Source organism: Squalius cephalus (assembly GCF_949319135.1).
Source record: "Squalius cephalus genome assembly, chromosome: 7".
Lineage (NCBI taxonomy): Eukaryota > Metazoa > Chordata > Actinopteri > Cypriniformes > Leuciscidae > Squalius > Squalius cephalus.
Genome location: NC_137128.1, coordinates 7,991,049 through 8,016,415, shown reverse-complemented (window position 1 = coordinate 8,016,415; position 25,367 = coordinate 7,991,049). Strand labels below are relative to the sequence as shown.

General features: G+C 40.5%; 1 protein-coding gene across 1 annotated transcript in view; it reads right to left on the bottom strand.

Annotated features, from left to right (window-relative positions):
• Positions 1-4,270: 4,270 nt before the first annotated feature.
• LOC307161680 (uncharacterized protein) overlaps positions 4,271-25,367 on the bottom strand; it is a 484,934-nt gene continuing 463,837 nt past the window's right edge. Inside the window, exons 3-4 of the mRNA XM_079876559.1 lie at positions 4,845-4,970; positions 4,271-4,514 (exon numbers count right to left, since the gene is read on the bottom strand). Coding sequence (XP_079732685.1) covers positions 4,447-4,514; positions 4,845-4,970 — 194 coding nt within the window. The 3' untranslated portion in view covers positions 4,271-4,446. The remainder of the gene's footprint in view (positions 4,515-4,844; positions 4,971-25,367) is intronic.

Below are 25,367 nucleotides of genomic sequence, written 5' to 3'. Positions count from 1 at the left end.
AGAAAACAAAACTAGAGGTATTTCGCATTTCATGGAAGGAGAGCTCAATTACTTACAGAGAGGCTTTAAAAGCGGCTAGATCTGCTTATTTTTCAACCCTATTAGAAGAAAATAAACATAATCCTAGGTATTTATTTGAAACGGTGGCTAAACTAACGAAAAATAAAGCTTCAAGCCCAGAAGTTTCCAAGCAACACAGCAGTAATGATTTTATGAACTTCTTCACTTATAAGATTGATAATATCAGGGACAAAATTATAACTATGCAACCGTCTACTACAGTATCGCATCAGGCAGTGCATTGTAGCCTCCCTGAGGAAAAATTTGATTCATTCGTTGCTATAGGAGAGGAAGAATTTACTAAACTCATTAAATCATCTAAATCGACAACATGTATGTTAGACCCTATACCAACTAAGCTACTGAAAGAGATGCTTCCAGAGGTCCTAGATCCTCTTCTTAATATCATTAATTCATCTTTGTCTCTAGGATACGTACCAAAAAACTTTAAGCTGGCTATGATTAAACCGCTTGTTAAAAAAACGCAACTTGATCCTACAGAATTAGTCAATTACAGGCCGATCTCGAATCTACCTTTTCTGTCAAAGATATTAGAAAAGGCAGTATCCTCACAACTGTGTTCCTTTCTTGAAAGAAATGATATCTAATGACAGCTCTCGTTAGAGTCACAAATGATTTGCTCTTATCATCCGATCGTGGTTGTATCTCGCTATTAGTGTTACTCGATCTTAGTGCTGCGTTTGACACCATTGACCACAACGTTCTTTTAAATAGATTAGAACATTATGTTGGCATTACGGGAAATGCACTAGCATGGTTTAAATCATACTTATCTGACCGTTATCAGTTTGTAGCAGTAAATGATGAGATGTCTCATCGATCACAAGTTCAGTATGGCGTACCACAAGGCTCAGTACTAGGACCGCTGCTGTTCACTCTGTACATGCTACCATTAGGAGATATCATTAGGAAACATGGAATTAGCTTTCACTGTTATGCTGACGATACTCAGCTGTATATTTCTTCAAAACCTAACGAAACTTATCAATTCATAAAATTAACGGAATGCATAGCAGATATAAAAAATTGGATGACTTGTAATTTCCTACTTCTAAATTCTGAAAAAACAGAGTTTCTAATTATTGGACAAAAAACTTCCTCACGTAATAACCTAGAATACTGTCTAACACTTGATGGCTGCTCTGTTAAGTCTTCGTCGTCGGTTAGGAACCTGGGTGTGCTCTTTGATACCAATCTTTCATTTGAAAGTCACGTGTCTAGTATCTGTAAAACTGCATTTTTCCATCTTAAAAATATATCTAAATTACGCCATATGCTGTCATTGACAAATGCGGAACAATTAGTTCATGCGTTCATGACCTCAAGGCTAGATTATTGCAATGCTCTACTGGGTGGTTGCCCTGCACGCTTAATAAACAAACTACAGCTAGTTCAAAACGCAGCAGCTCGAGTTCTTACCAGAACCAGGAAGTATGACCATATTAGCCCGGTTTTGTCAAAACTGCATTGGCTCCCTATTAAACATCGCATAAATTTTAAAATATTGCTGATTACTTACAAAGCACTAAATGGTTTAGCTCCACAGTACTTGAGCGAGCTCTTAACGCATTATAGTCCTTCACGTCTATTGCGATCTCAAAATTCCGGCCAGTTGATAATACCTAGAATATCAAAGTCGACTGCTGGCGGTAGATCCTTCTATTTAGCACCAAAACTCTGAAACAGTCTTCCTACCATTGTCCGGGAAGCAGACACACTCTGTCAGTTCAAAGCCAGATTAAAGACACATCTCTTTGACCTAGCATTCACATAATACATTATAGACTTCTATAATTTAATGTTAGGCTGCATAGATTAGGTCAGCCGGAACCGGGAACACTTCCCATAAATCCTGATGTACTCGTTACATCATGAGAAGAATGGAATCTACGCTAATTTTAGTGTCTGTGTTTATCCCGAGGTTTTCCTGCAGCCTGCCGGATCCGGGCCGTATCCAGATCTGACGAAGGACCTTCGCCTGGACCTGATGACAACGCAGTGCTGAAGTGCCAACTAGTCTCTCCCTATGGAGGATCCCTCTACCACTCTACAGATAAGGCGTTGTCGGGAAATTCGTTTCGCGTTCCTACCCCAAAGCAACAAAATAAAATAAAATTCTTTATCAAAATTTATAAGGAAAGACAAGTACTTTGTTTAGGCTTGGCTTGTAGGGAATTCCAAACCTGCGTATTTTCAAACGCACATAACTATAGAACCCACTCTAAATGCGCATGTGAACGCCATCAGCGTTTCTCACAGGTTCGGTTTTAAAGTCTGTGTAGAGGGAATGGTGTCGTCTTAGCGGCCCCTAATTTAATAACAAATGATCGTTGCGACGGAAGCAAATCAATCAAAACTAACTTTAGATGGAAAATAACTTAACTCTGCTATAAAGCCAAAACAATCTCTGTTACCTTAAATTATACGCTTATCTCTGTGAAGCTGCTTTGAAACAATCTACGTTGTTAAAAGCGCTATATAAATGAAGATGACTTGACTTGACTTGACATAACAAAACAGGAGTGTCAGGGCTCTGTCACAAAACCAAGAAATAAACTAGACAGAAGTGACAGAACCCTGACAGTGGTACTCCTGTATTTATAAACACAGGTTTGGCAGCCAGTTAAAGAAGTCCAAATTAGTTTGTATTGACTCTTATTTTTCTTCATCAAAATGCACTCCAGACGGTAGTCATTTCGGGATTTGACAAAAATTGCTTTGCATTTACACTTTGACTGACTAATGATAAAAGAAACCGCAGATGGAAATTACACCTGGAAATATAAAAATATAATAACAATATAAATGCCCAACATGTTGTAAGAAGTCATTAACAATACTTATCCAAACTACATGTAATGCATTTAGTGAGCTAATAGATTGGTTCTGGTGGTTGTACTTTCTTCACTTTATTACACTGTAAGGGGATTTACAGTCAAAGACTAAGAACCAGATAATGAGGAATGAAGACCCGGAGTCAGAATTATAATATATTGAAGAAAAGTTTTACTGAAGAGAGTTTGCAGCTTCATCAGCAGAAGTCAGCTTCAAGACTCACACAGGAGTTCGTAGGCCGCCCCGCTTACAGTTACACAGATCACAGCATTATACCCTTCACCAAGGTCTAAGCTACGTCATTGATTGGCTAAGAAATAGATAAACATAGTAATTTTCCACACATATACAGATAGACTGAAGCATATCTCCATCGATGATGCAGCTGACACTCGGACCCTGAAGTTAAGCACGTCGTGACCTTCCAGGTCGCAGATTTGTGTTGCCAGCATGTCCCGAACAACAACTCAGTCAATCTCCAATAATGACACTTGTTACCCTGTAACCAAGAAGACTAACACACACACACCGACACACAGCTTTTCCAAGGTTGGATTTGGCCAGGCTCTAACTATAAACAGGAGAGTCCTGTCAAAACATCAAGATAAAACGTTCTTTCTCTTAAGGAGAGGACACTTTAATATAAAACGTTAAAGTAAAGTTTTAACAAAGAAATGCTCTCTTAAACGTTTTGTTCCAATGACTCTTATATGTTTTAACACTGTCTCAACCAAAACATCTTTCCATAATTCATTTCTGGAAGCCGGGCTAAATGAGCAAGCACTGTTACTGCATTCCTGACATCAGCTCCAGTCAGATATTTAAATACAGACATTAGAGAATACACGAAAATAATATTTCAGTAATCACATTGGGAACTTCTATAACTAAGTAAAATCCCACAAGCCTAGAGAAGTCATTCATCTCATTTGATATTTAGAAAATATTGATTAATACATTGATTATAATCACTCATTATACATTGAAGCAGCAGTGGATTCCAAAATCCACCTCTTCAATACATAACTTTATGGATTGAAAAATTATGATGTCTTTGTCTGTGTAGATTTCTTAAGTTAAAATCTTATGTAAATTGCTGCATTGCTGCATGTGTTTACAAAAATGTGATTGGATAAACAGATTTCTTTCAATCAGCAAGGCAGAGGTAGCTGGCTAGCTTGTTTGGCTAATGTAATAACCTAAACCTTACCGTCAACATAGGTGATTTAGTTGCTGTGCCCTTTCAGATCATGAGTTTCGAGTAAATATTTTATTACAGACGTTCATCACACTTTTAAAAAAAATTCAAAGATTTTCTTTAATTCTTTATTACATTCTATAGTAACTTTTCCTTTATGCAAAGAAATGTAATATGGTAGTTTTAATGCAGTAATTTTATGTTAAAGAAGTACATATTTTCAGTTCCTTAAACCTAATAACAGCAGAGCAACAAACAAGCTTTATTCAGATTGTGTATCATATTGAGTTTGTTTGATGGTCTTTGCTGTAGAATCTGAAGTTCAGCTGGACTCACTGAAACAGGAAGTAGAAGAGCAGAGGAGACACGAGCAAGAGGAAGCTTCCCTTATACACTCCATCTAATCGAGACAGGAAGGAAATTAGTATTATTAACACTCCACTACTAATACTTACAATAATATTGATAATAATAGTTATGAAAACTGCATGTTCATTGTTGATCAATTTCTCACAGTTTTTTAAAAAACAATAAAACTCTGAAAGTCCTAGACTAATTCATAAGCTTCTCCTTTTCATGCAGGTATAGCTTTACACTATCTTTGACTACTTTTGATATTGTGCTGCTTATTAACAATCACTTGTTCATATTGAATTATTGTTTGTATAATTTCCTGATTTTAAGTTACTGTGGATGAAATCAAAGCGCATGATCAAACAAAGGCCAATACCTGCTGCATTGCAAAGATCAGTGTTACAGCAGCTCTTAGTCACTGTCCCTCCAGTTGGTAACGTTAAAGTCCCTGGTTCACATTCAGATGAGCACCCTTTAGTTGTGGCGGACACCTTAGAGGAACCTGTAAAAAAGACATAAATGTCCATATAATAAAATAATAAAACATCGTAAAATATGTACGATTTAGCAAAAATTTTACGAATTCGTACGAGAGAGAGCGAATGAATTCGTACGAATTAGCCACCTCGTAAAATACGTACGAATTGCCGTGAGATAGGGTTGGATTATGACATGGGAAAAGGCTTCTTATGTCAAAGAATCAAAGAATCATATCATCATGTGATATAAGCAATGTAGCTCGACTACGTCACCCAGTTGAAGAGCTGGGACTCGATTAAATAAATAACTGCAAGTTCTTTTAGTTTGGTGGGAGCAACACAACAGATTCACCAAGACAACAAATTCAGTAAAAAAAATATATTTATTATAATCTCTAATTCAATAAAAAAATTAGGTGCCCATGGACACACACACACTCTCTCACTCGGGCTTTTAAAACTATTAATCAAGGTAAAAGCTGGACATCAGACAAACACGTTCAAGTCCACTGGAAGTCCATAGGTGCACAGTCCATAAGTGGTCCCTCTCACGCAAGTCCGTCTCATGCCAGGCAGTGACGTATACGCAGCAGGCCACCTGTCAATCACCACATGCACCAGCACAACACACACAACAGGAAGAAAGCCGCCAGTATCTCCACAATAGATAACAAACACAGCATAAGCACAGCACCACACTAGAAAGCTATCAATCGTGCAATAATCAATTACAGCACTACAATCTGTGAATAGAAGTTATAGATTTATATAATGGTATGACTACAGTGGACAGACTGACGCTCTATAATTTAGATGAGACCGTGGCGTGGATCTTAACTTCGGATGAGGCAAGACAGCATAACTTGGGATAGAATGTCACTCACCCATAAACTGGGAGCAGAACAAATCTAACTCCCAGTCTCGTTGAACAGCGCTCCTCAAACCACAGGACCAGAACAGCACAGCGGAGGACAGCAGCAATCCCAGCGCAACAGAGGACGGCAGAAATTCCAGCACAGCAGAGGATGACAGTAAGCTTAGCACAGCAGAGGACGACAGCAATCCCAGCGCAACAGAGGATGAGACGAGAACACACAGCAGCCACCGAGTCGACAGCAGAACCGGCACATCAGCAAAACTTCAGGCTTCGATACAAGCAGACAATTATCTTTGCGATGATCGTGGCAACAAATATAAACAATCCAGCAATAACGTGGGGACAGAGTTGCAACAACAGAGTTCGCGGGGCCGCAGACACACCGTTTCAGTTCCTTCGCTTTTTTTGAGCAGTCTGTGATTTAATGCCAATTACCAACAGCTGTTCATCTGCTAATCAGCTGTCATACGAACACCTAAGAGAGTACAGGGGGGTGTTGCCCAACATTCTAAATCACAATCAAACAATCACCAAAATAATACGTGCATAGAAAATAATCACAAAGAAAATCAAAGGGAAAAAAAAGGAAAAACAAACAGTGCAAAATACACATGCACACAGAAACACACCCAAAATAAAATAGACCATAATCTCTCCATATGACATCCCCCCACTGTAGGTTGTAATGTTGGCAGTCCCTGACAACCACAGATATCAAAGTGTCTAAGTGTCTCTAAATCTCACTGGGGGCTGTCCCATATTTGAACGGACAGACCTCCTAGGGGCCACACCAGTACCTGGGTCATCTAAAACAGGCAGGTCTACCCATGGTACATATAGAGGTTGGGGTTCACAAACAGGAGATACTGGCAGCTCAGGATGCAATGCGAGGGCACCTTGGGGTGGATTAATACAAGGTTTAAGAGAATTTCTATGCAGGACCCTCTCTTTCCCTGTGTGCTCAGATTTAACACGATAGGTTAAACCCTCTTTATTCCACTGTTCTACCACTACATAAGGCTCTGGATCCCACTTGCCACAAAGCTTACCCCTTCCCCCATCTTGCCTATTCCTTCGCCACACCCGTTCCCCAAGAGCTAAAGGAAGTGACTTGGCCTTGTGGTCATATTGTCTTTTATACTGCTCTGCAGCCTGGCCCATAGACTTAGCTGCTGAAGAGTATGCATACAACAGGTGTTTGTGGTGTTCCCCCACCCAACTGTCCCAGCTATATCGGACATGCTGGTTCTCTACGCCCAGGGCTACATCCACAGGCAATCGGACATGGCGTCCAAACATCAGGTACGAAGGGGAGTACCCTGTTGAGCTGTGTAAGGTGGCATTGTAAGCTTGGACAAGGGCAGGGAGATGTTCAGGCCAGCGCCCTTGTTTTTCATCCTCCAAGGTCCGCAGCATGCTCAGGAGGGTCTGGTTAAGTCGCTCACACATGCCATTTCCCTGGGGGTGGTACAGGGTTGTCCTGCTCTTAGAGATGCCATAAAGGCTACATAGTTCGGCCACCAGCTGGGATTCGAAATTTGGGCCTTGGTCCGAATGGAATCTCATCGGGCACCCAAAGGTCTGTATAACCGCTTGCCACAGGACCCTAGCGGTAGTCCTCGCAGTCTGATCTCTTGTGGGGATAGCCCAGGCATAGCGGCTGAACATATCTGTCATTACTAAAATGTTTTGATATTGGTCTCCCTAAAGAAAGGTAGTCTAGCTCAATGACCTCAAGGGGGAAGGACACAGTAATGGGCTTTAGGGGTGCTTTAGGCACAGCATCAATTTTTTTTCACCTGGCAATGGGGACACAGGGAGTGGTATTGTTGGACCTGAGTCTGCATACCTGGCCAAAAGAAGTGTCGACGTAGGCAGCCTATGGTTCTCTCCACGCCCAAGTGTCCAACAGCATTATGATGTTTCTCCCACACCTCTTTGCGTTGTTGAGTAGGGCAGACAATCTGGAGGCGAACTTCATGAGTGTTATAGTCAGTGACTCGACGACACAGAACCCCATCCCACATCACCAGCCTTACCCTCTGTTGCAGCAGCTGCTTCACCCCAAGCGGAGCAGCTCGCCACTCTTGCCCCATTGGAAACTTCCCACTTTCCACATACCTCCGCACTTGGTCCAAGTCCTTGTCCTCAAACTGTTTGGCTCGCCAGTCATCAAGTCAAGTCAAGTCAAGTCAAGTCAAGTCAAGTCATCTTCATTTATATAGCGCTTTTAACAATGTAGCTTTACAGAGATAAACGTATAATTTAAGGTAACAGAGAATGTTTTAGCTTTTTAGCGGTTCTTTAATAAAGTTATTTTACAGCTAAAGTTAGTTTTGATTGATTCGCTTCCGTCGCAACGATCATTTGTTATTAAATTAGGGGCCGCCAAGAAGACACCATTCTCTCTACACAAACTTTAAACGCGATCCTGTGAGAAACGCTGATGGCGTTCACATGCGCATTAAGAATTGGTTCTATAGTTATGTGCGTTTGAATATATGTGTGCAGGTTTGTTATTCCCTACAAACCAAGCCTAAACAAATTACTGGTGTTTCCTTATAGTTTTGATTCAGAATTTTATTTGATTTTATCAATTCGGGGTACATACGCAAATTGAGTTTTCCCAACGACGCTTTATCTGTAGAGTGGGAAAGGGATCCTCCATAGGGAGAGACTAGTTGGCACTTCATCTGCGCATCTGAACGCCATCAGCGTTTCTCACAGGTTCGCGTTTAAAGTCTGTGTAGAGAGAATGGTGTCGTCTTGGCGGCCCTAATTTAAAAACAAATGATCGTTGCGACAGAAGCGAATCAATCAAAACTAACTTTAGCTGGAAAATAACTTTATTAACCTGTTAAGCTGCAACGCCACTTTTGAAAAATCCCCAGAAATGACATACCCAAACTTAAACAGATACAGTTCATGAACCCTTTGTACTAAAAGCACAAGTATGATCTCATTTGAAAGCTGACACCTGGCAGTTTATTGTAAATGTAGAATTAATTATTTTCATAATGAAAAAAATTGTTATAAATAGCTTCAAAGTTTTGTAAAGTTATTAGAAATTAATTTTTATGAAACATCATCATGAAAATAAAATTGAAGTTGGCACTGGAGCAAACTATAAATGCACTACAGCTAAGGCCACATGTCTAAACATTTTATATTTAAAATCTGAAGATAATAAGTCCAAAACTCTGTATTTAGTTAAATGTTTTTCAAGACCATGTCAATGACTTTATTTTGATTTGCTACTTTAAAATGCTACTGATGTTTATTGCCATCTTCTAAACATCAATTCAGTATATTGTCTCTATTGTTTTGTGGTGCAAACGAGCCCCATTCAGTCTCAGTCTCCCCCTGCACACATTCACACCTCTCCAGCCTGGTTATGGCTCGAAATATGCATTTCTTTTGTCTGCATTATAGTTACTAACGACTGGCTATTCACAAGCTATTCATAGGGTTTCAATCCCTAATTTATTTTATCAAAGTTCTCACTTAACATTTAAAAACTGGATCAAATGCCCTGCTTGAATTTCAGTAAGCATATTTAGAAAAAAAACATAAAAGGATAACTGCTATATGTGGCAGGTGCACCTAGGGCTAGCTAGCATGTTAGCTTAGCACACCATCAATACACGACAATTTATGAGATTAAAACCATGTTTGTGCTCCAAACTTAATTTATAACGCAAGTCGAGTGTTTTAAATAATCTTCTGTGATATAATTTAGCTTCAGATAAAAAAATCAGACAGAAAATATATATATATATTTTATTCTGCACAATGATAAAGTCTATATCGATTAGCATTACATTATAAATATAATCTATTATTATGGAAATACCTGACATTACTCGAAGAACACAGGTAAACCAAATATCATTTCAATCATGTTTATTGTCTTCAAAACATGTTACAGCGATCTCTGATAGCTTTGAATGTGTTCGAGACTTCCTGGAATGTCACATGATCATGCCTCTTCTTCATGTTCTATATATGGACTATTATTGTGCATGTAGCGCCCTCAGGCTGTTGGTATGGATTGAAAACACAATACATCACAGTATCCAGCACTCATAATGATTACATCGACGCATTTGGGCATAAATTCAATAAATATTATTCCTGTCTATAGAAATCTGATGAAAACCTATGAAAATATATCAATATTTCTCCAAATCTGCACATTTTTGAGCTAAAGCCCTGAGGGACGTTGTTTTGTGTATCGCTGTCATGACGACAGCACGGGAGTTTTTTATGAATGAAAGCGGTTGACGCGCATAATTCATATTAAAGGTATCGACTCATTTTTTCATTTCATAACTCCTGACACAAATTAAGACATAACTGTCACTATAAGTTTTTCAGAATACAATAGTGGTCAAATACTGAAACTTGAGTCTTATATCTTTTTAATGATGTATAGTTTGTCAATGTATAACATTAAATCTGATAGTAATTTTTAACTAAATAAAAAAAAAAAACGCTTCAGTGCGCCGACGCACTGGTGAAGCTTAACAGGTTAAAGAACTGCTATAAAGCCAAAACAATCTTACGTTAAATTATACATTTATCTCTGTAAAGCTGCTTTGAGACAATCTACATTGTTAAAAGCGCTATATAAATGAAGATGACTTGACTTGACTTGACTTCAGCACTGCGTTGTCATCGGGTCCAGGCGAAGGGCCTTCGTCAGATCTGGATACGGCCTGGATCCGGCAGGCTGCGGGAAGACCTCGGGATAAACAAAGACACTAAAATTAGCGTAGATGCCATTCTTCTCATGATGTAACAAGTACATCAGGATTTATGGGAAGTGTTCCCGGTTCCAGCTGACCTAATCTATGCAGCCTAACACTGAATTATAGAAGTCTATAATGTATTATGTGAATGCTATGTCAAAGAGATGTGTCTTTAATCTAGCTTTGAACTGACAGAGTGTGTCTGCTTCCCGGACAATGTTAGGAAGATTGTTCCAAAGTTTTGGTGCTAAATAGGAAAAGGATCTACCGCCAGCAGTCGATTTTGATATTCTAGGTATTATCAACTGGCCGGAATTTTGAGATCGCAATAGACGTGAAGGACTATAATGCGTTAAGAGCTCGCTCAAGTACTGCGGAGCTAAACCATTTAGTGCTTTGTAAGTCATCAGCAATATTTTAAAATTGATGCGATGTTTAATAGGGAGCCAGTGCAGTTTTGACAGAACTGGGCTAATATGGTCATACTTCCTGGTTCTGGTAAGAACTCGAGCTGCTGCGTTTTGAACTAGCTGTAGTTTGTTTATTAAGCGTGCAGGGCAACCACCCAGTAGAGCATTACAATAATCTAGCCTTGATATCATGAAAGCATGAACTAATTGGTCCGCATTTGTCAATGAGAGCATATGACGTCATTTAGATATATTTTTAACCTGTTAACCGTTGCCAGTGCGCCCGCGCACTGAAGCGTTTTTTATTTATTTAATTCAAAGTTACTATCAGATTTAATGTTATACCTTGACAAACTATACATAATTAAAAAGATATAATACTCAAGTTTCAGTATTTGACCACTATTGTATTCTGAGAAACTCATAGTGACAGTTATGTCTTAATTTGTGTCAGGAGTTATGAAATGAAAAAATGAGTCGATACCTTTAATATGAATTAACGCGCGTCAGCCGCTTTCATTCATAAAAAACTCTGTGCTGTCGTCATGACAGCGATTCACAAAACAACGTCCCTCAGGGCTTTTAGCTCAAAACTGTGCAGATTTGGAGAAATATTGATAGATTCTCATAGATTTACATCATATTTCTATAGACAGGAATAATATTTATTGAATTTATACCCAAATGCGTCGATGTAATCTTTATGAGCGTTTGGTACTCTGATACTGTGTTTTCAATTCATACCACTAGCCTGAGGGCGCTATATGCACAATAATAGTCCATATATGGAACATGAAGAAGAGCCATGATCATGTGACATTCCAGGACGTCACTGATACACACAAAGGTAACAAGAGATCGCGCTGTAACATGTAGATACAGACGTTTTGAAGACAATAAACATGTTTGCAATGATATTTGAGTTACCTGTGTTTTTCAAGCCATGCCAGGTATTTCCATAATAATAGATTATATTTATAATGTAATGCTAATCTATATAGACTATCATTGTGCAGAACACTATCCAATAGTATATTTTCTGTCTGATTTTTTTATCTGAAGCCAAATTAGATCACAGAAGATTATTTAACCCTCTGGGGACCAAAAACGCGCCGGCGCGTTTTGCTCGTTTTTTTTTTTAGCAATGAAAAATAAACACAAAATGCTCTGTTAATTTTGATCTTTAATTTTCGTGTTATACATCAATCGATCCTGTTCAGTTTCTATTTTTTTTCTGTATACTCACAATAAAAATAAAGTGTTTTGCTTTTTGACAAATAAAGAAACTTTAACATGATGCGATTTCTGCCTTCTCTCTGTCAGTAAACTCCCATTTGAAACGCGTTCGAAAATGATCTATAACTCCGCGAAAATTCAGTCAAACAGGCAAACAGACCCATGGGCATAAAGCTTGAGATCGCATCTGTTAAATGAAGTCATTTATATAAAAAACAAATATTATCAGCTTCTGTAATCTGTATAAAAAGAGAGCGATTCCAGTCGAGCTCATTACGAGCTCATTGACTTTAATTCGTTCACGCCTACTCACGGAGCGCGCTATTCACAAGATAATGTGCTAAGCCATCTATGCAAAACAGGTAAACGCCCCCAAGCAAATGCATTAAACGCTTCAAGTTTCATCATTTCGTCACCTGCGCGTTGGGAAGATGACACGGTACACCGGTGCGGAAGCCCTTCAGTTCGTCCTGGATACTAGCGACGAAGAGTCCAGATTTTCATCAGAAGAGGAGCGCGACTACTCTGATGACGACCGTTTGTATTTTGAAGAGCGACTTGATCCAGCCGTGGATAGAATTTCGGATGAGTAAGTATTTATTCTTACTTGCATTAGTTGACAAGCTATTCAAAACATGAGCTTACATATCAGTGGCGTAGCCACGGGTGTGCCAGGGTGTGCCGGTGCCACCCACAGTGGCAGCTGGCACACCTAAAAATGGATGCAGAATTAATTTTTATAGTCTCAATAAAAAATGTTTTACTAAACTTGGGCTGTTGTTGTTTATGTAGAATATACTTTTTTATTTTAAATCAACCCTTTCACGGCACGCGTAAGTTAAAAATATTTTAACTGACACCTTGTTTCCATGGCGTGATGTCACGTGACACACCGCAGCCACAATAACTAACAGACGTATCGCTATTCGTTTTATTTCGTTTTTCCTTTTTTATTAAAAATATTCACAAACTTGCTTACCATGCCAACTATCTGATATTCCGATTCTTCGTTTAAAAAACTGTATAAATTATCTTGATCTATAACGAGATGAGCGCTGCAGTTCAGTTCAGAGAGTCCTGTCAGCCGGATTTACAGCACCTGAATTCTGTTTCTCCCGAAATACATGAAAGTAAGTGGCTTATTGCCGCTTCCATAGACATCAGTGTGTATTTTACAAACTGCAAATGTATTGTTTTACTAGTACTTATGTGTATTTAAATGTCTGAAACAAAAAATAAACATGTGGTTGAAAACACTGCATATTAGTTGTGATATGACAAGCGCTGAGCGCGTCCGTCTCTGGCTCAGCGCCAGCCAACGCGCGAAAGAAGTTTGGATCAGGTTTGAATCTGGCAGTTCTGTGACGTCACTGAACATTCTAAATCATACTCAGGGACAGGGGCACAGAAATAAGAATGGTGCCATAACGCTGGTGTCCGGGACACGTGTTGTGCGTGTGCTTTTTTTTAAAGGACAAGTGAAAGAGAATTGTAATTGCCCAAACCGGATAAATGCCCTGATTAAAACAATTTTCAATATCAAAAAAATAAAATAAGAAATAACGTAGCCTACTTGGTTACTAACGTAACCTCAGTTCCCTGAGTAGGGAAAGAGTATAGAGAGTAAAAATTAGGGAAAGAAATGCCCTTTATAAAGCTAAAAAAAAATTATTCTGATCAAAATTAAATTGTCAATGTTTCATTACGTCACTGTTGGAAAACACTATTATCAGATTCTGATAAGAGTGTTTTCCAACAGTGATGTAATGAAACATTGACAATTTAATTTTGAAGGGAGTAAAGCCTCTGTTTAGGCTGGAAATGTAATTTTGACAAAAGAAGAACTTTTATTTTAAGTAAATCTTAATTTTAAATCAGCCTACTTCAGTGTGATATTTTATCATATTATCAAGCTTAACCCTGAGAATTTGAATTATTGAAATGTGATGATGCAGATATCTAAATCAGAGAATATCATATTGTCACGATATGCATGAAAGCAAAGACGGTAGTCGGATCTAAATGCAGCAATTGAATTTAATTAACAAAGACTTGGCAAGACTCAGAACTGGAACAGGGATTACTCATGGAAGATACATACATTCCTACATACAATAACTGACCCCGAACAAGAAAACACACAGGGTTTAAATACACAGCGGGATGAGGGAACGAGACACAGCTGGGGCAAATGAGCACAATAATCAGGACCATACAAACTGAGAAGACAACACACCTGAAACAAGGGAACTAATTAACATGACTAGCAGACTAGGACTAACTGAATACAATGAACAGGAACAAGAAACTGAATGTAAAAACCAAAGACAGAGAAAACACAAACCAGAAACATGACAACATAACACACCGTTACATTATCCCCCCCTTCTACAAGGCGCGACCTCGCGCCGTTTCAAAACACAACCTGGGTGGGGGGGGTGGGCGTCCTGGAGTCCCAGACAGGATAGCCGGGGACCATAGACACCAGGTCACCGATGCAGATGGCCACGGCGGAGCGGGTCGTGCGGGTGGCCAGGGCGGAGCAGACTCGGACGGACACCAGGGCGGAGCAGACTCGGACGGACACCAGGGCGGAGCAGACTCGGACGGACACCAGGGTGTGTGGCGCACAGGGCTGGACGGGACCAGCAGCATGGGAGGCTTAGGCGTGTAAAGCACTGCAATGGTCCATATAGGCGCCACCTCCATGGCCCTCTCAGGGTACCTATTGCCCCCCCCAAAAAAATACTTGGGGAAATTCAAGGCTAAAGCCTCCGGGCTGGGAACGGTCTCTGGAAAAGGCTCCTGGAGCTTGATAGGCACAGGCGAGGTGAGGACCAGAGGCGGAGCCGGCAGGGCGAGGCATCTGGGTACGCCCACTGGAACCTGGTGAACCGAGCGAGTCCTCCTCCTCTTCCTCCTGCGACGGCGAGTCACTGGGCTTGATTCATTCACTGGGTTTGGTTCACTCACTTGACTCACTGGGCTCGGTTCACTCACTTGACTCACTGGGCTCGGTTCACTCACTTGACTCACTGGGCTCGGTTCACTCACTTGACTCACGGGGCTCGGTTCACTCACTTGACTCACGGGGCTCGGTTCACTCACTTGACTCACGGGGCTCGGTTCACTCACTTGACTCACGGGGCTCGGTTCACTCACTTGACTCACGGGGCTCGGTTCACTCACTTGACTCACTGGGCTCGGTTCACTCACTGGGCCGCTTGTGCAGAGGCGACGAGCGGGCTCGGGGAAATCAGGAAGGCGTGGGATTAAGCTGTCCAGGCAGATGGAAATAGCCTCTCTCCATCCCAGACCAGAGATATCGGGGAGCTGTCGTGGATCGACATATTTAGCCCCAGTTAGATAGCACGCCTTTATAATTTCATTCCCCAGGTGGCAGTTCTCGACCAGTCGAATATATCTGAAGCTGAAGTCGAACAGGTTACGGCTCTCCTGAGCTAATGCTGCGATCTGGACACAGCTCATCTTCTTGGGTTAGATCGACCGCTCCGGGTACTAACTGCTAGATCCTTGTATGGTCAGTTATTCTGTCACGATATGCATGAAAGCAAAGACGGTAGTCGGATCTAAATGCAGCAATTGAATTTAATTAACAAAGACTTGGCAAGACTCAGAACTGGAACAGGGATTACTCATGGAAGTTACATACATTCCTACATACAATAACTGACCCCGAACAAGAAAACACACAGGGTTTAAATACACAGCGGGATGAGGGAACGAGACACAGCTGGGGCAAATGAGCACAATAATCAGGACCATACAAACTGAGAAGACAACACACCTGAAACAAGGGAACTAATTAACATGACTAGCAGACTAGGACTAACTGAATACAATGAACAGGAACAAGAAACTGAATGTAAAAACCAAAGACAGAGAAAACACAAACCAGAAACATGACAACATAACACACCGTTACACATATAGCCTAGGTTCGGGAGGTTGGCGGGTGGATTATTTATTTTTAACAGCAGATTCGGGAGACTCAAAGTGCACCAGATTAATGAATTTATCTTTAAAATGTACAAAATTTTCTGCCCCCCAAAAAAAATTTTTTGTTTTGTTTTTTTGTGTACATATGCTACACCCCTTGGTTAGGAAATTTGTATTTGTATGTGTAGCCTAAATGATATGTTTAGATCATTATGTATGAAAGATAGAATTTAGAAATTATTTTAGAAAGTAGGCCTAGTAGGTGTTTAGATTATATTTTGACTATATAAATGCTGCCTCATTATCTTTAACGATGCATGCTCGCAAATATCAGTTGTAAATGTGTGTAAATGTGCTGAAATGTGTAAATATACCCAGTTAATGAAGTGCACAAATGTGTTAGGCTAATGTTTGCGGTGTGCCTCTCCGGTAATGGCCCATTGACACGCATATAGGCTTATTGCACGCGTCTAAAATTATTTACATCAGTAATTCATTATAGACTAATGCTACTATAGTTATATTTATGTAATAATATTCTTCAACTTTTTTAAAAGGAATGTAGCTTCATCACTACCTCCGCCTGCAACTCGGAGTGCGCTTAGCAACACAGTCAGAAATCAGAAAGAGTAAGTACATATTTACCCACTATTTTACAGGTGTTAGTTCAATTTTGTTTATACTTAGTGTTAATAATATGAGCCTGTATGACTTTATTATTTATTTTTGGAGATTGGTTGATGTTACATATGTTTTGTAACTTTTTTTAAAAGGAATGTAGCTTGTTCACTCTCGCCTTCCACTGCAACGAGGACACGCAGCAACAAAAATCAAAAAGAGTAAGTACATATTTACCTACTATTTTACAGATGTTAGTTACATTTTGTTTATATACTTTGTGATGATACAAATGTAGCCTATATGTGCCTGTGTGGCTTTGCAACAAATGTGTTGTTATGCATGCACAACATAACAATTATTGATTGGTAATGTTAATATAAAAGGTCATATATATGCAATATATGGTCACATTTGATTTGCTTAGAGCCCGCATCAACGGGGCATAAGCATTTACTGTGAGATACCTGCCTTTACTTTTGTTTTTACAAAATTACAATAAAACAGATTGAAAAACAAAACATTTGAATCTCCTCATTCTTTGTTCAGGCTGCCTCACTGATGGCCCATTAACACTTGGGGGAGCGTCTATGTCACACCTCTGGTCTGAATCTCATTAATATTGATGACCCATTACCACTCCCACGCATAAACCTCTTCTGACAAAAAAACTGTTTTACAATGTTTAAATCAATGTAGTGTTTCATGTGAACAATCAGGCAGGATGATTTTCACATAATTTTGAAGCTAGAATTCAAAGGGACAACATCAATTAGTCAAAAGTCTTGTGGACACATATTTATTATGTGTTTTGTGTTCTTAAATCAGCAACTTTCATTTTATTTTTTTCCAATAACCACGCATAAACATTATTCTCTTAAAAATACAAACATCTACATACACGTTGCTCACATATTATGGTAGCCCTGTTTTTTGCTATATAGAGTGAATTTACACCTTTGCCATTAACATGTTTATAAATAACTGAAAAAAGCACAAATATCAAGGCATGTCAGAACATCTCAAGGACCCCAAAAACAGCTTGGTCCCCAGAGGGTTAAAACACTCGTCTTGCGTTATAAAGTAAGTTTGGAGCACAAACATGGTTTTAATCTCATAAATTGTCGTGTATTGATGGTGTGCTAAGCTAACATGCTAGCTAGCACCTAGGGCCACTGCCACTAGCAGTTATACTTTTATGATTTTTTGAATGCTTACTGAATTGTTTCTTTATTCAAGAAATGCATTTGATACAGTTTAAAATGTGAGGTGAACTTTGAGAAAAGAAATTAGGGACTGAAACCCTATGAATAGCCTGTGAATAGCCAGTCGTTAGTAGCTATAATGCAGACAAAAGAAATGCATATTTAGAGCCATAACCAGGCTGGAGAGGTGTGAATGTCTGCAGGGGGAGATTGAGACTGAATGGGGATCGTTTGCACCACAAAACAATAGAGACAATATACTGGATACATGGTTAGAAGATGACAAACATCAGTAGCATGTTAGCGTCAAATCAAAATAAAGTCACATGACATGGTCTTGAAAAACATTTAAATAAATACAGAGTTTTGGACTTATTATCTTCAGATTTTAAACATAAAATGTTTAGACATGTGGCTTTAGCTGTAGTGCATTTCTAGATTGCTCCAGTGCCAACTTCAATTTTATTTTCATGAGGATGTTTCATAAAAAAATAATTTCTAATAACTTTACAAAACTTTGAAGCTATTTATAACAATTTTTGTCATTACGACAATAATTAATTCTAAATTTACAATAAACTGCCAGGTGTCAGCTTTCAAACGAGATCATACTTGTGCTTTTAGTACCAAGGGTTCATGAACTGTATCTGTTTCAGTTTGGGTATGTCATTTCTGGGGATTTTTCAAAAGTGGGGTTGTAGCTTAACAGGTTAAGATGGAAAAATGTGGTTTTACAGATACTAGACACGTGACTTTCAAATGAAAGATTGGTATCAAAGAGCACACCCAGGTTCCTAACCGACGACGAAGACTTAACAGAGCAGCCATCAAGTGTTAGACAGTATTCTAGGTTATTACGTGAGGAAGTTTTTTGTCCAATAATTAGAATCTCTGTTTTTTCAGAATTTAGAAGTAGGAAATTACGAGTCATCCAATTTTTTATATCAGCTATGCATTCTGTTAATTTAGTGAATTGGTAAGTTTCGTTAGGTTTTGAAGAAATATAGAGCTGAGTATCGTCAGCATAACAGTGGAAGCTAATTCCATGTTTCCTAATGATATCTCCTAATGGTAGCATGTACAGAGTGAACAGCAGCGGTCCTAGTACTGAGCCTTGTGGTACACCATACTGAACTTGTGATCGATGAGACATCTCTTCATTTACTGCTACAAATTGATAACGGTCAGATAAGTATGATTTAAACCAGTGGTTCTCAACTCCAGTCCTCGGGACCCGTTGCTCTGCACATTTTGTATGTCTCTCTTATCTGACACTCTCAGTTCAGTTCATGGAGTCTCTCTTAACGAGCTGATGATCTGATTCAGGTGTGTTAAATAAGGGAGACATACAAAATGTGCAGAGCAGCGGGTCCCGAGGACTGGAGTTGAGAACCACTGAATTAAACCATGCTAGAGCAATTCCACTAATGCCAACATAGTTTTCTAGTCTATTTAAAAGAATGTTGTGGTCAATGGTGTCAAACGCAGCACTAAGATCGAGTAACACTAATAGAGAGATACAACCACGATCGGATGATAAGAGCAAATCATTTGTGACTCTAACGAGAGCAGTCTCAGTACTATGGTACGGTCTAAATCCTGACTGAAAATCCTCGCAGATATCATTTCTTTCTAAAAAGGAACACAGTTGTGAAGATACTGCCTTTTCTAGTATCTTTGACAGAAAAGGTAGATTCGAGATCGGCCTGTAATTGACTAATTCTGTAGGATCAAGTTGCGTTTTTTTAACAAGCGGTTTAATCATATCCAGCTTAAAGTTTTTTGGTACGTATCCTAGAGACAAAGACGAATTAATGATATTAAGAAGAGGATCTATGACCTCTGGAAGCATCTCTTTCAGTAGCTTAGTCGGTATAGGGTCTAACATACATGTTGTCGATTTAGATGATTTAACGAGTTTAGTAAATTCTTCCTCTCCTATAGCAACGAATGAATCAAATTTTTCCTCAGGGAGACTACAATGCACTGCCTGATGCGATACTGTAGTAGACGGTTGCATAGTTATAATTTTGTCCCTGATATTATCAATCTTATAAGTGAAGAAGTTCATAAAATCATTACTGCTGTGCTGCTTGGAAACTTCTGTGTTTGAAGCTTTCTTTTTCGTTAGTTTAGCCACTGTTTCAAATAAAAACCTAGGATTATGTTTATTTTCTTCTAATAGGGTTGAAAAATAAGCATATCTAGCAGCTTTTAAAGCCTCTCTGTATGCAATCGAGCTCTCTTTCCATGAAATGCGAAATACCTCTAGTTTTGTTTTCTTCCAGTTGCGCTCCATTTTTCTGGCTGCTCTTTTAAGGGCCCGAGTGTGCTCGTTGTACCACGGCGTTGGATTATTTTCTTTAATCTTCTTTAAGCGCAAAGGAGCAACTGTGTCTAAAGTGCTGGAAAAGAGAGAGTTAAAAGTTTCTGTTGCAATATCAAGTTCTTCTAAGCTATCCGGGATGCTAAGATGATGAAACTGATTAGGAAGATTATTGATAAAGCAATCTTTGGTGGCAGAAGTGATAGGTCTAACATATTTGAAACACGGAGTCGGCTTTGCAGCCTTGGCTAAATGTCATTTACACAAGACTAGATAATGATCTGAGATGTCATCGCTCTGCTGCAGAATTTCAACGGCATCAACATCTATTCCATGTGATAATATTAGATCTAGAGTATGATTACGACGATGAGTAGGTCCTGACACGTGTTGTCTAACTCCAATTGAGTTTACAATGTCTTTAAATGCCAAACCCAATGCATCTTTTTCATTATCGATGTGTATATTAAAATCACCAACAATTAGTACTTTATCTGCAGCCAATACTAACTCTGATAGAAAGTCCACAAATTCTTTGATAAAGTCTGTATGGTGCCCTGGTGGCCTGTATACGGTAGCCAGCACAAATCTCAAACGTGATTTATCATTTATACTATATATTTTTACATTAAGCATTAACACTTCAAAAGAATTATATTTAAAACTTGATTTCTTAGTGGTTTTGAAAATATTACTATAAATTACAGCAACACCACCCCCTTTGCGTTTCAGATGAGGCTCATGTTTATAAGAGTAATCTTGCGGGGTGGACTCATTTAAAGTAATGTAATCGTTTGGTTTTAACCAGGTTTCTGTCAAACACAGCACATCTAGGTTATTATCTGAAATCATATGAGTGCTTTTGAAGTAAGCGATCGAATATTCAGCAACCCAAGCTTTAGCATTTGCTCATCTGTATTATAGCTGTTTTTTTATTTGTTGAACATCAATTCAATTTTTAACCTTATATGGGTTTAAACGTTTTTTGGATTTCCAAATTCGGGGAACAGACACAGTCTCTATATGATGATAGCTAGGTGAAAGAGGCTCTATGTGATGGGATTTAGTCATCAGTCATCCATCGACAGCTCTTCTGTTGATTGTACATCTGCCATAGCTGCCACGTTAGTCACATCAGCACCTAGAGGGGCTTCGACAGGTACTCTGGAAAGAGCATCTGCATTAGCATTTTCCCTACCCGAACGATACTTCACATGGTAGTCAAAGGCAGCTAGTTGGGCTACCCACCTTTGTTCCGTGGCCCTCAGGCGGGCAGTCTGCAAGTGGGCTACAGGATTATTATCGGTGTAAACAATCACTTTGGCCCCCATCAGGTAGTCTTTAAATTTTTCTACTATGGGCCACTTTAAAGCTAGCAATTCCAATTTGAAGGAGCTGTAGTTGGCATTGTTCTTCTCACTAGGATGCAGGCTCCTACTGGCATAGGCCACAACTCGCTCGCGCCCATCCTGTAGCTGGGCTAAAACAGCCCCCAGACCAGCATGGCTCGCATCAGTGTATAACACAAAAGGTTCTGCATAGTTGGCATAGGCTAAGATAGAGGTCTTGGTTAAAGCAGTTTTTAGACAGTCAAAGGCTTGTTGACACTCACCGGACCAAGAGATCTGACGAGATCCTGTTCTCTTATCTGCAGGGGCTCCAATTAAGAGGGCATTCAAGGGGCGTGCTATCTTTGCAAAGTTGGCAATAAAACGGCGATAATAGCCTGCTAGGCCCAAGAAAGCACGTACCTCTTTGATTGTCGTTGGAGCCGGCCATTCAGTCACAGCAGTAACCTTGGTAGGGTCTGGTTTCACTCCCTCTCCAGTGACCACATGGCCCAGGAACCTTACTTCCCTCCGTAGCAGCTGGCACTTCTCTACCTTCAGCTTGAGCCCATGGTGTTGCAGCCGCTCAAAGACAGCCTCCAGGTGGCGTAAATGGGAGGAAAAATCATCCAAATAAACAAGTACAGTGTCAGTGATTTGGCCACTCAAGCATTGCTGCATAAGCCGCTGGAACGTCGCTCGAGCATTGCAGAGGCCAAATGGCATCCTCTGAAACTCGTATAGACCTAGTGGGGTGGTGAAGGCCGTCTTGGGTCTGTCTTGGGGGTCGACTCCGACCTGCCAATAACCACTGGCTAAGTCAAGTGTGGTGAACCAGGAGGCTTGAGTCAGGGAGGTTAGGGTCTCCTCTATACGGGGGAGCGGGAAGGCATCTTTATGAGTCAGGGCGTTCAATTTACGATAGTCAACGCAAAAGCGCCAACTGCCGTCTTTCTTGCGGACCATCACGATGGGTGCAGCCCAAGGGCTGGAGCTTGGCTGAATAACCTTCTCCAACATATCGGCTAACAGGGCACGCATTTCTTGGTACATCATAGGTGGTAGAGGGCGATATTTTTCTCTTACTGGGGGCGCATCGCTAGTGTGGATTTGGTGCTGCACCGCATTAGTATGCCCAAATACCCTGACCCACCTTTGTAGGAGCGCTTTAAAGTCTTGCTTCTGTTGTTCAGTCAAGTCATCTCTGCCTTGTAAATCTCCTAATACCTTGACAGGTGATTCCACTGGTCCTCCATCTCCAGCCTCCACAATATCCACTGCGACAGTTCCATCATCTTGCACAGTCAGGCTTAGATCTGTCTGGCCATGAACATCAGCGCGGTCAACATGGAACACTTTCGCCAGCTTCTGGTAGCGGCCTTTAAAGACAAGAGGTCACATTCTGGATATGAATAGGAAGTCGGCCATGTTTGACGAATGCAACAGTCTTTGCCACAGAAAAAGCCCCTAGCTCAGGCAGCGCTTCAATCAGGCCACAGTAGTCCTGCCCCCTCGGGCCCATCCGCGCACGCCCCCAGACCACCACCTCGCTTCTGGCTGGAACGGTTAGGCCCCTGCGGCTTGCTGGACGTACAAACCCCATGTATCCATCTTCCCCCCCGACGACAGCTGTCCGTTTGTCCGTTGGCACACAGCAAATGCACCCGTCCAGGCTTTCCTTGTCCCTTCATCCTGAAACAGTCTTTAGGCCATCTGGTCGATTAAGTAAGTCATGCCAGCAGGTTGTAATAACATTCATACCAATCAGTAATGGGGCAGTTAGACAATGATCGGCTACAATAACAACCCCCCTCCCTGAAATATTAGCACCTCCTACTTCAAAATCCATCACCGCATAGCATTGATAAGGGATGGATAACCAATTGGCCGCTCGAAGAGTCAATTTGTTGGGGGTCACGCCATGTGATAGGGCATCTGCTGGGTAATGCTGGTCAAATACACTCTGTTGCATTAACGTCACTTGCGAGCCAGTGTCGATTAGTCCAATAAGGGACACACCATTTACTTTAACCTCAACCTTGGGACAGTCACCTACAAATATGGTCCTTTGTCCTGCTTCCCCCAAATTCCCTGCTACTTGGACCTCAGTAGCAGGACAGACTAGTTTAAATCCGCATTGGACTCGGATGGGGGTCTACAGAACCTGGCAATGTGTCCGGTACGGCCACACCGGCGGCATATAGGCTTACCGTCTGCAGCCCAGGTGTTAGGTGTATAGGACTGGAACCTCCTATATATATATATATATATATATATATATAAGTTATAACAAATTATGTAGTTTGGCTGACCTGTATGTGAAGCTCCAAACCAAATCCTGCCGACTACGCCAAATGTGATATAGGCAATGTAACTCGACTACGCGACCCAATTGAAGAGCTGGGACTCGATTAAATAAATAACTGCAAGTTCTTTTAGTTTGGTGGGAGCAACACAACATATTCACCAAGACAACAAATTCAGTAAAAAAATATATTTATTATAATCTCTAATTCAATAAAAAAAATGAGGTGCCCATGCACACACACTCTCTCACTCGGGCTTTTAAAACTATTAATCAGGGTAAAAGCTGGACATCAGACAAACACGTTCAAGTCCACTGGAAGTCCATAGGTGCACAGTCCATAAGCAGTCCCTCTCACGCCAGGCAGTGACGTATACGCAGCAGGCCACCTGTCAATCACCGCACGCACCAGCACAACACTCACACAACAGGAAGAAAGCCGCCAGTATCTCCACAATAGATAACAAACACAGCACCACACTAGAAAGCTATCAATCGTGCAATAATCAATTACAGCACTACAATCCGTGAATATAAGTTATATATTTATATAATGGTATGACTACAGTGGACAGACTGACGCTCTCTAATTTAGATGAGACCGTGGCGTGGATCTTAACTTCGGACGAGGCAAGACAGCATAACTTGGGATAGAACGTCACTCACCCATAAACTGGGAGCAGACGAATCTAACTCCCAGTCTCGTTTTACAGCGCTCCTCAAACCACAGGACCAGAACGGACGAGGCGGGGCTCGGACAGCACAGCGGAGGACAGCAGCAATCCCAGCGCAACAGAGGACGGCAGAAATTCCAGCACAGCAGAGGATGACAGTAAGCTTAGCACAGCAGAGGACGACAGCAATCCCAGCGCAACAGAGGAGGAGACGAGAACACACAGCAGCCACCGAGTCGACAGCAGAACCGGCACATCAGCAAAACTTCAGGCTTCGATACAAGCAGACAATTATCTGTGCGATGATCGTGGCAACAAATATAAACAATCCAGCAATAACGTGGGGACAGAGTTGCAACAACAGAGTTCGCGGGGCCGCAGACACACCGTTTCAGTTCCTTCGCTTTTTTTGAGCAGTTTGTGATTTAACGTCAATTACCAACAGCTGTTCATCTGCTAATCAGCTGTCATACGAACACCTAAGAGAGTACAGGGGGGTGTTGCCCAACATTCTAAATCACAATCAAACAATCACCAAAATAATACGTGCATGGAAAATAATCACAAAGAAAATCAAAGGGAAAAACAAACACGCACACAGAAACACAACCAAAATAAAATAGACCCTAATCTCTCCATATGACAATCATGCTGATGATAAATATGTGGATAAGTTTCAGACTTATTAGAGGACTATTCCAAATTGATGCATAACTTTTTCAAAAAAGTG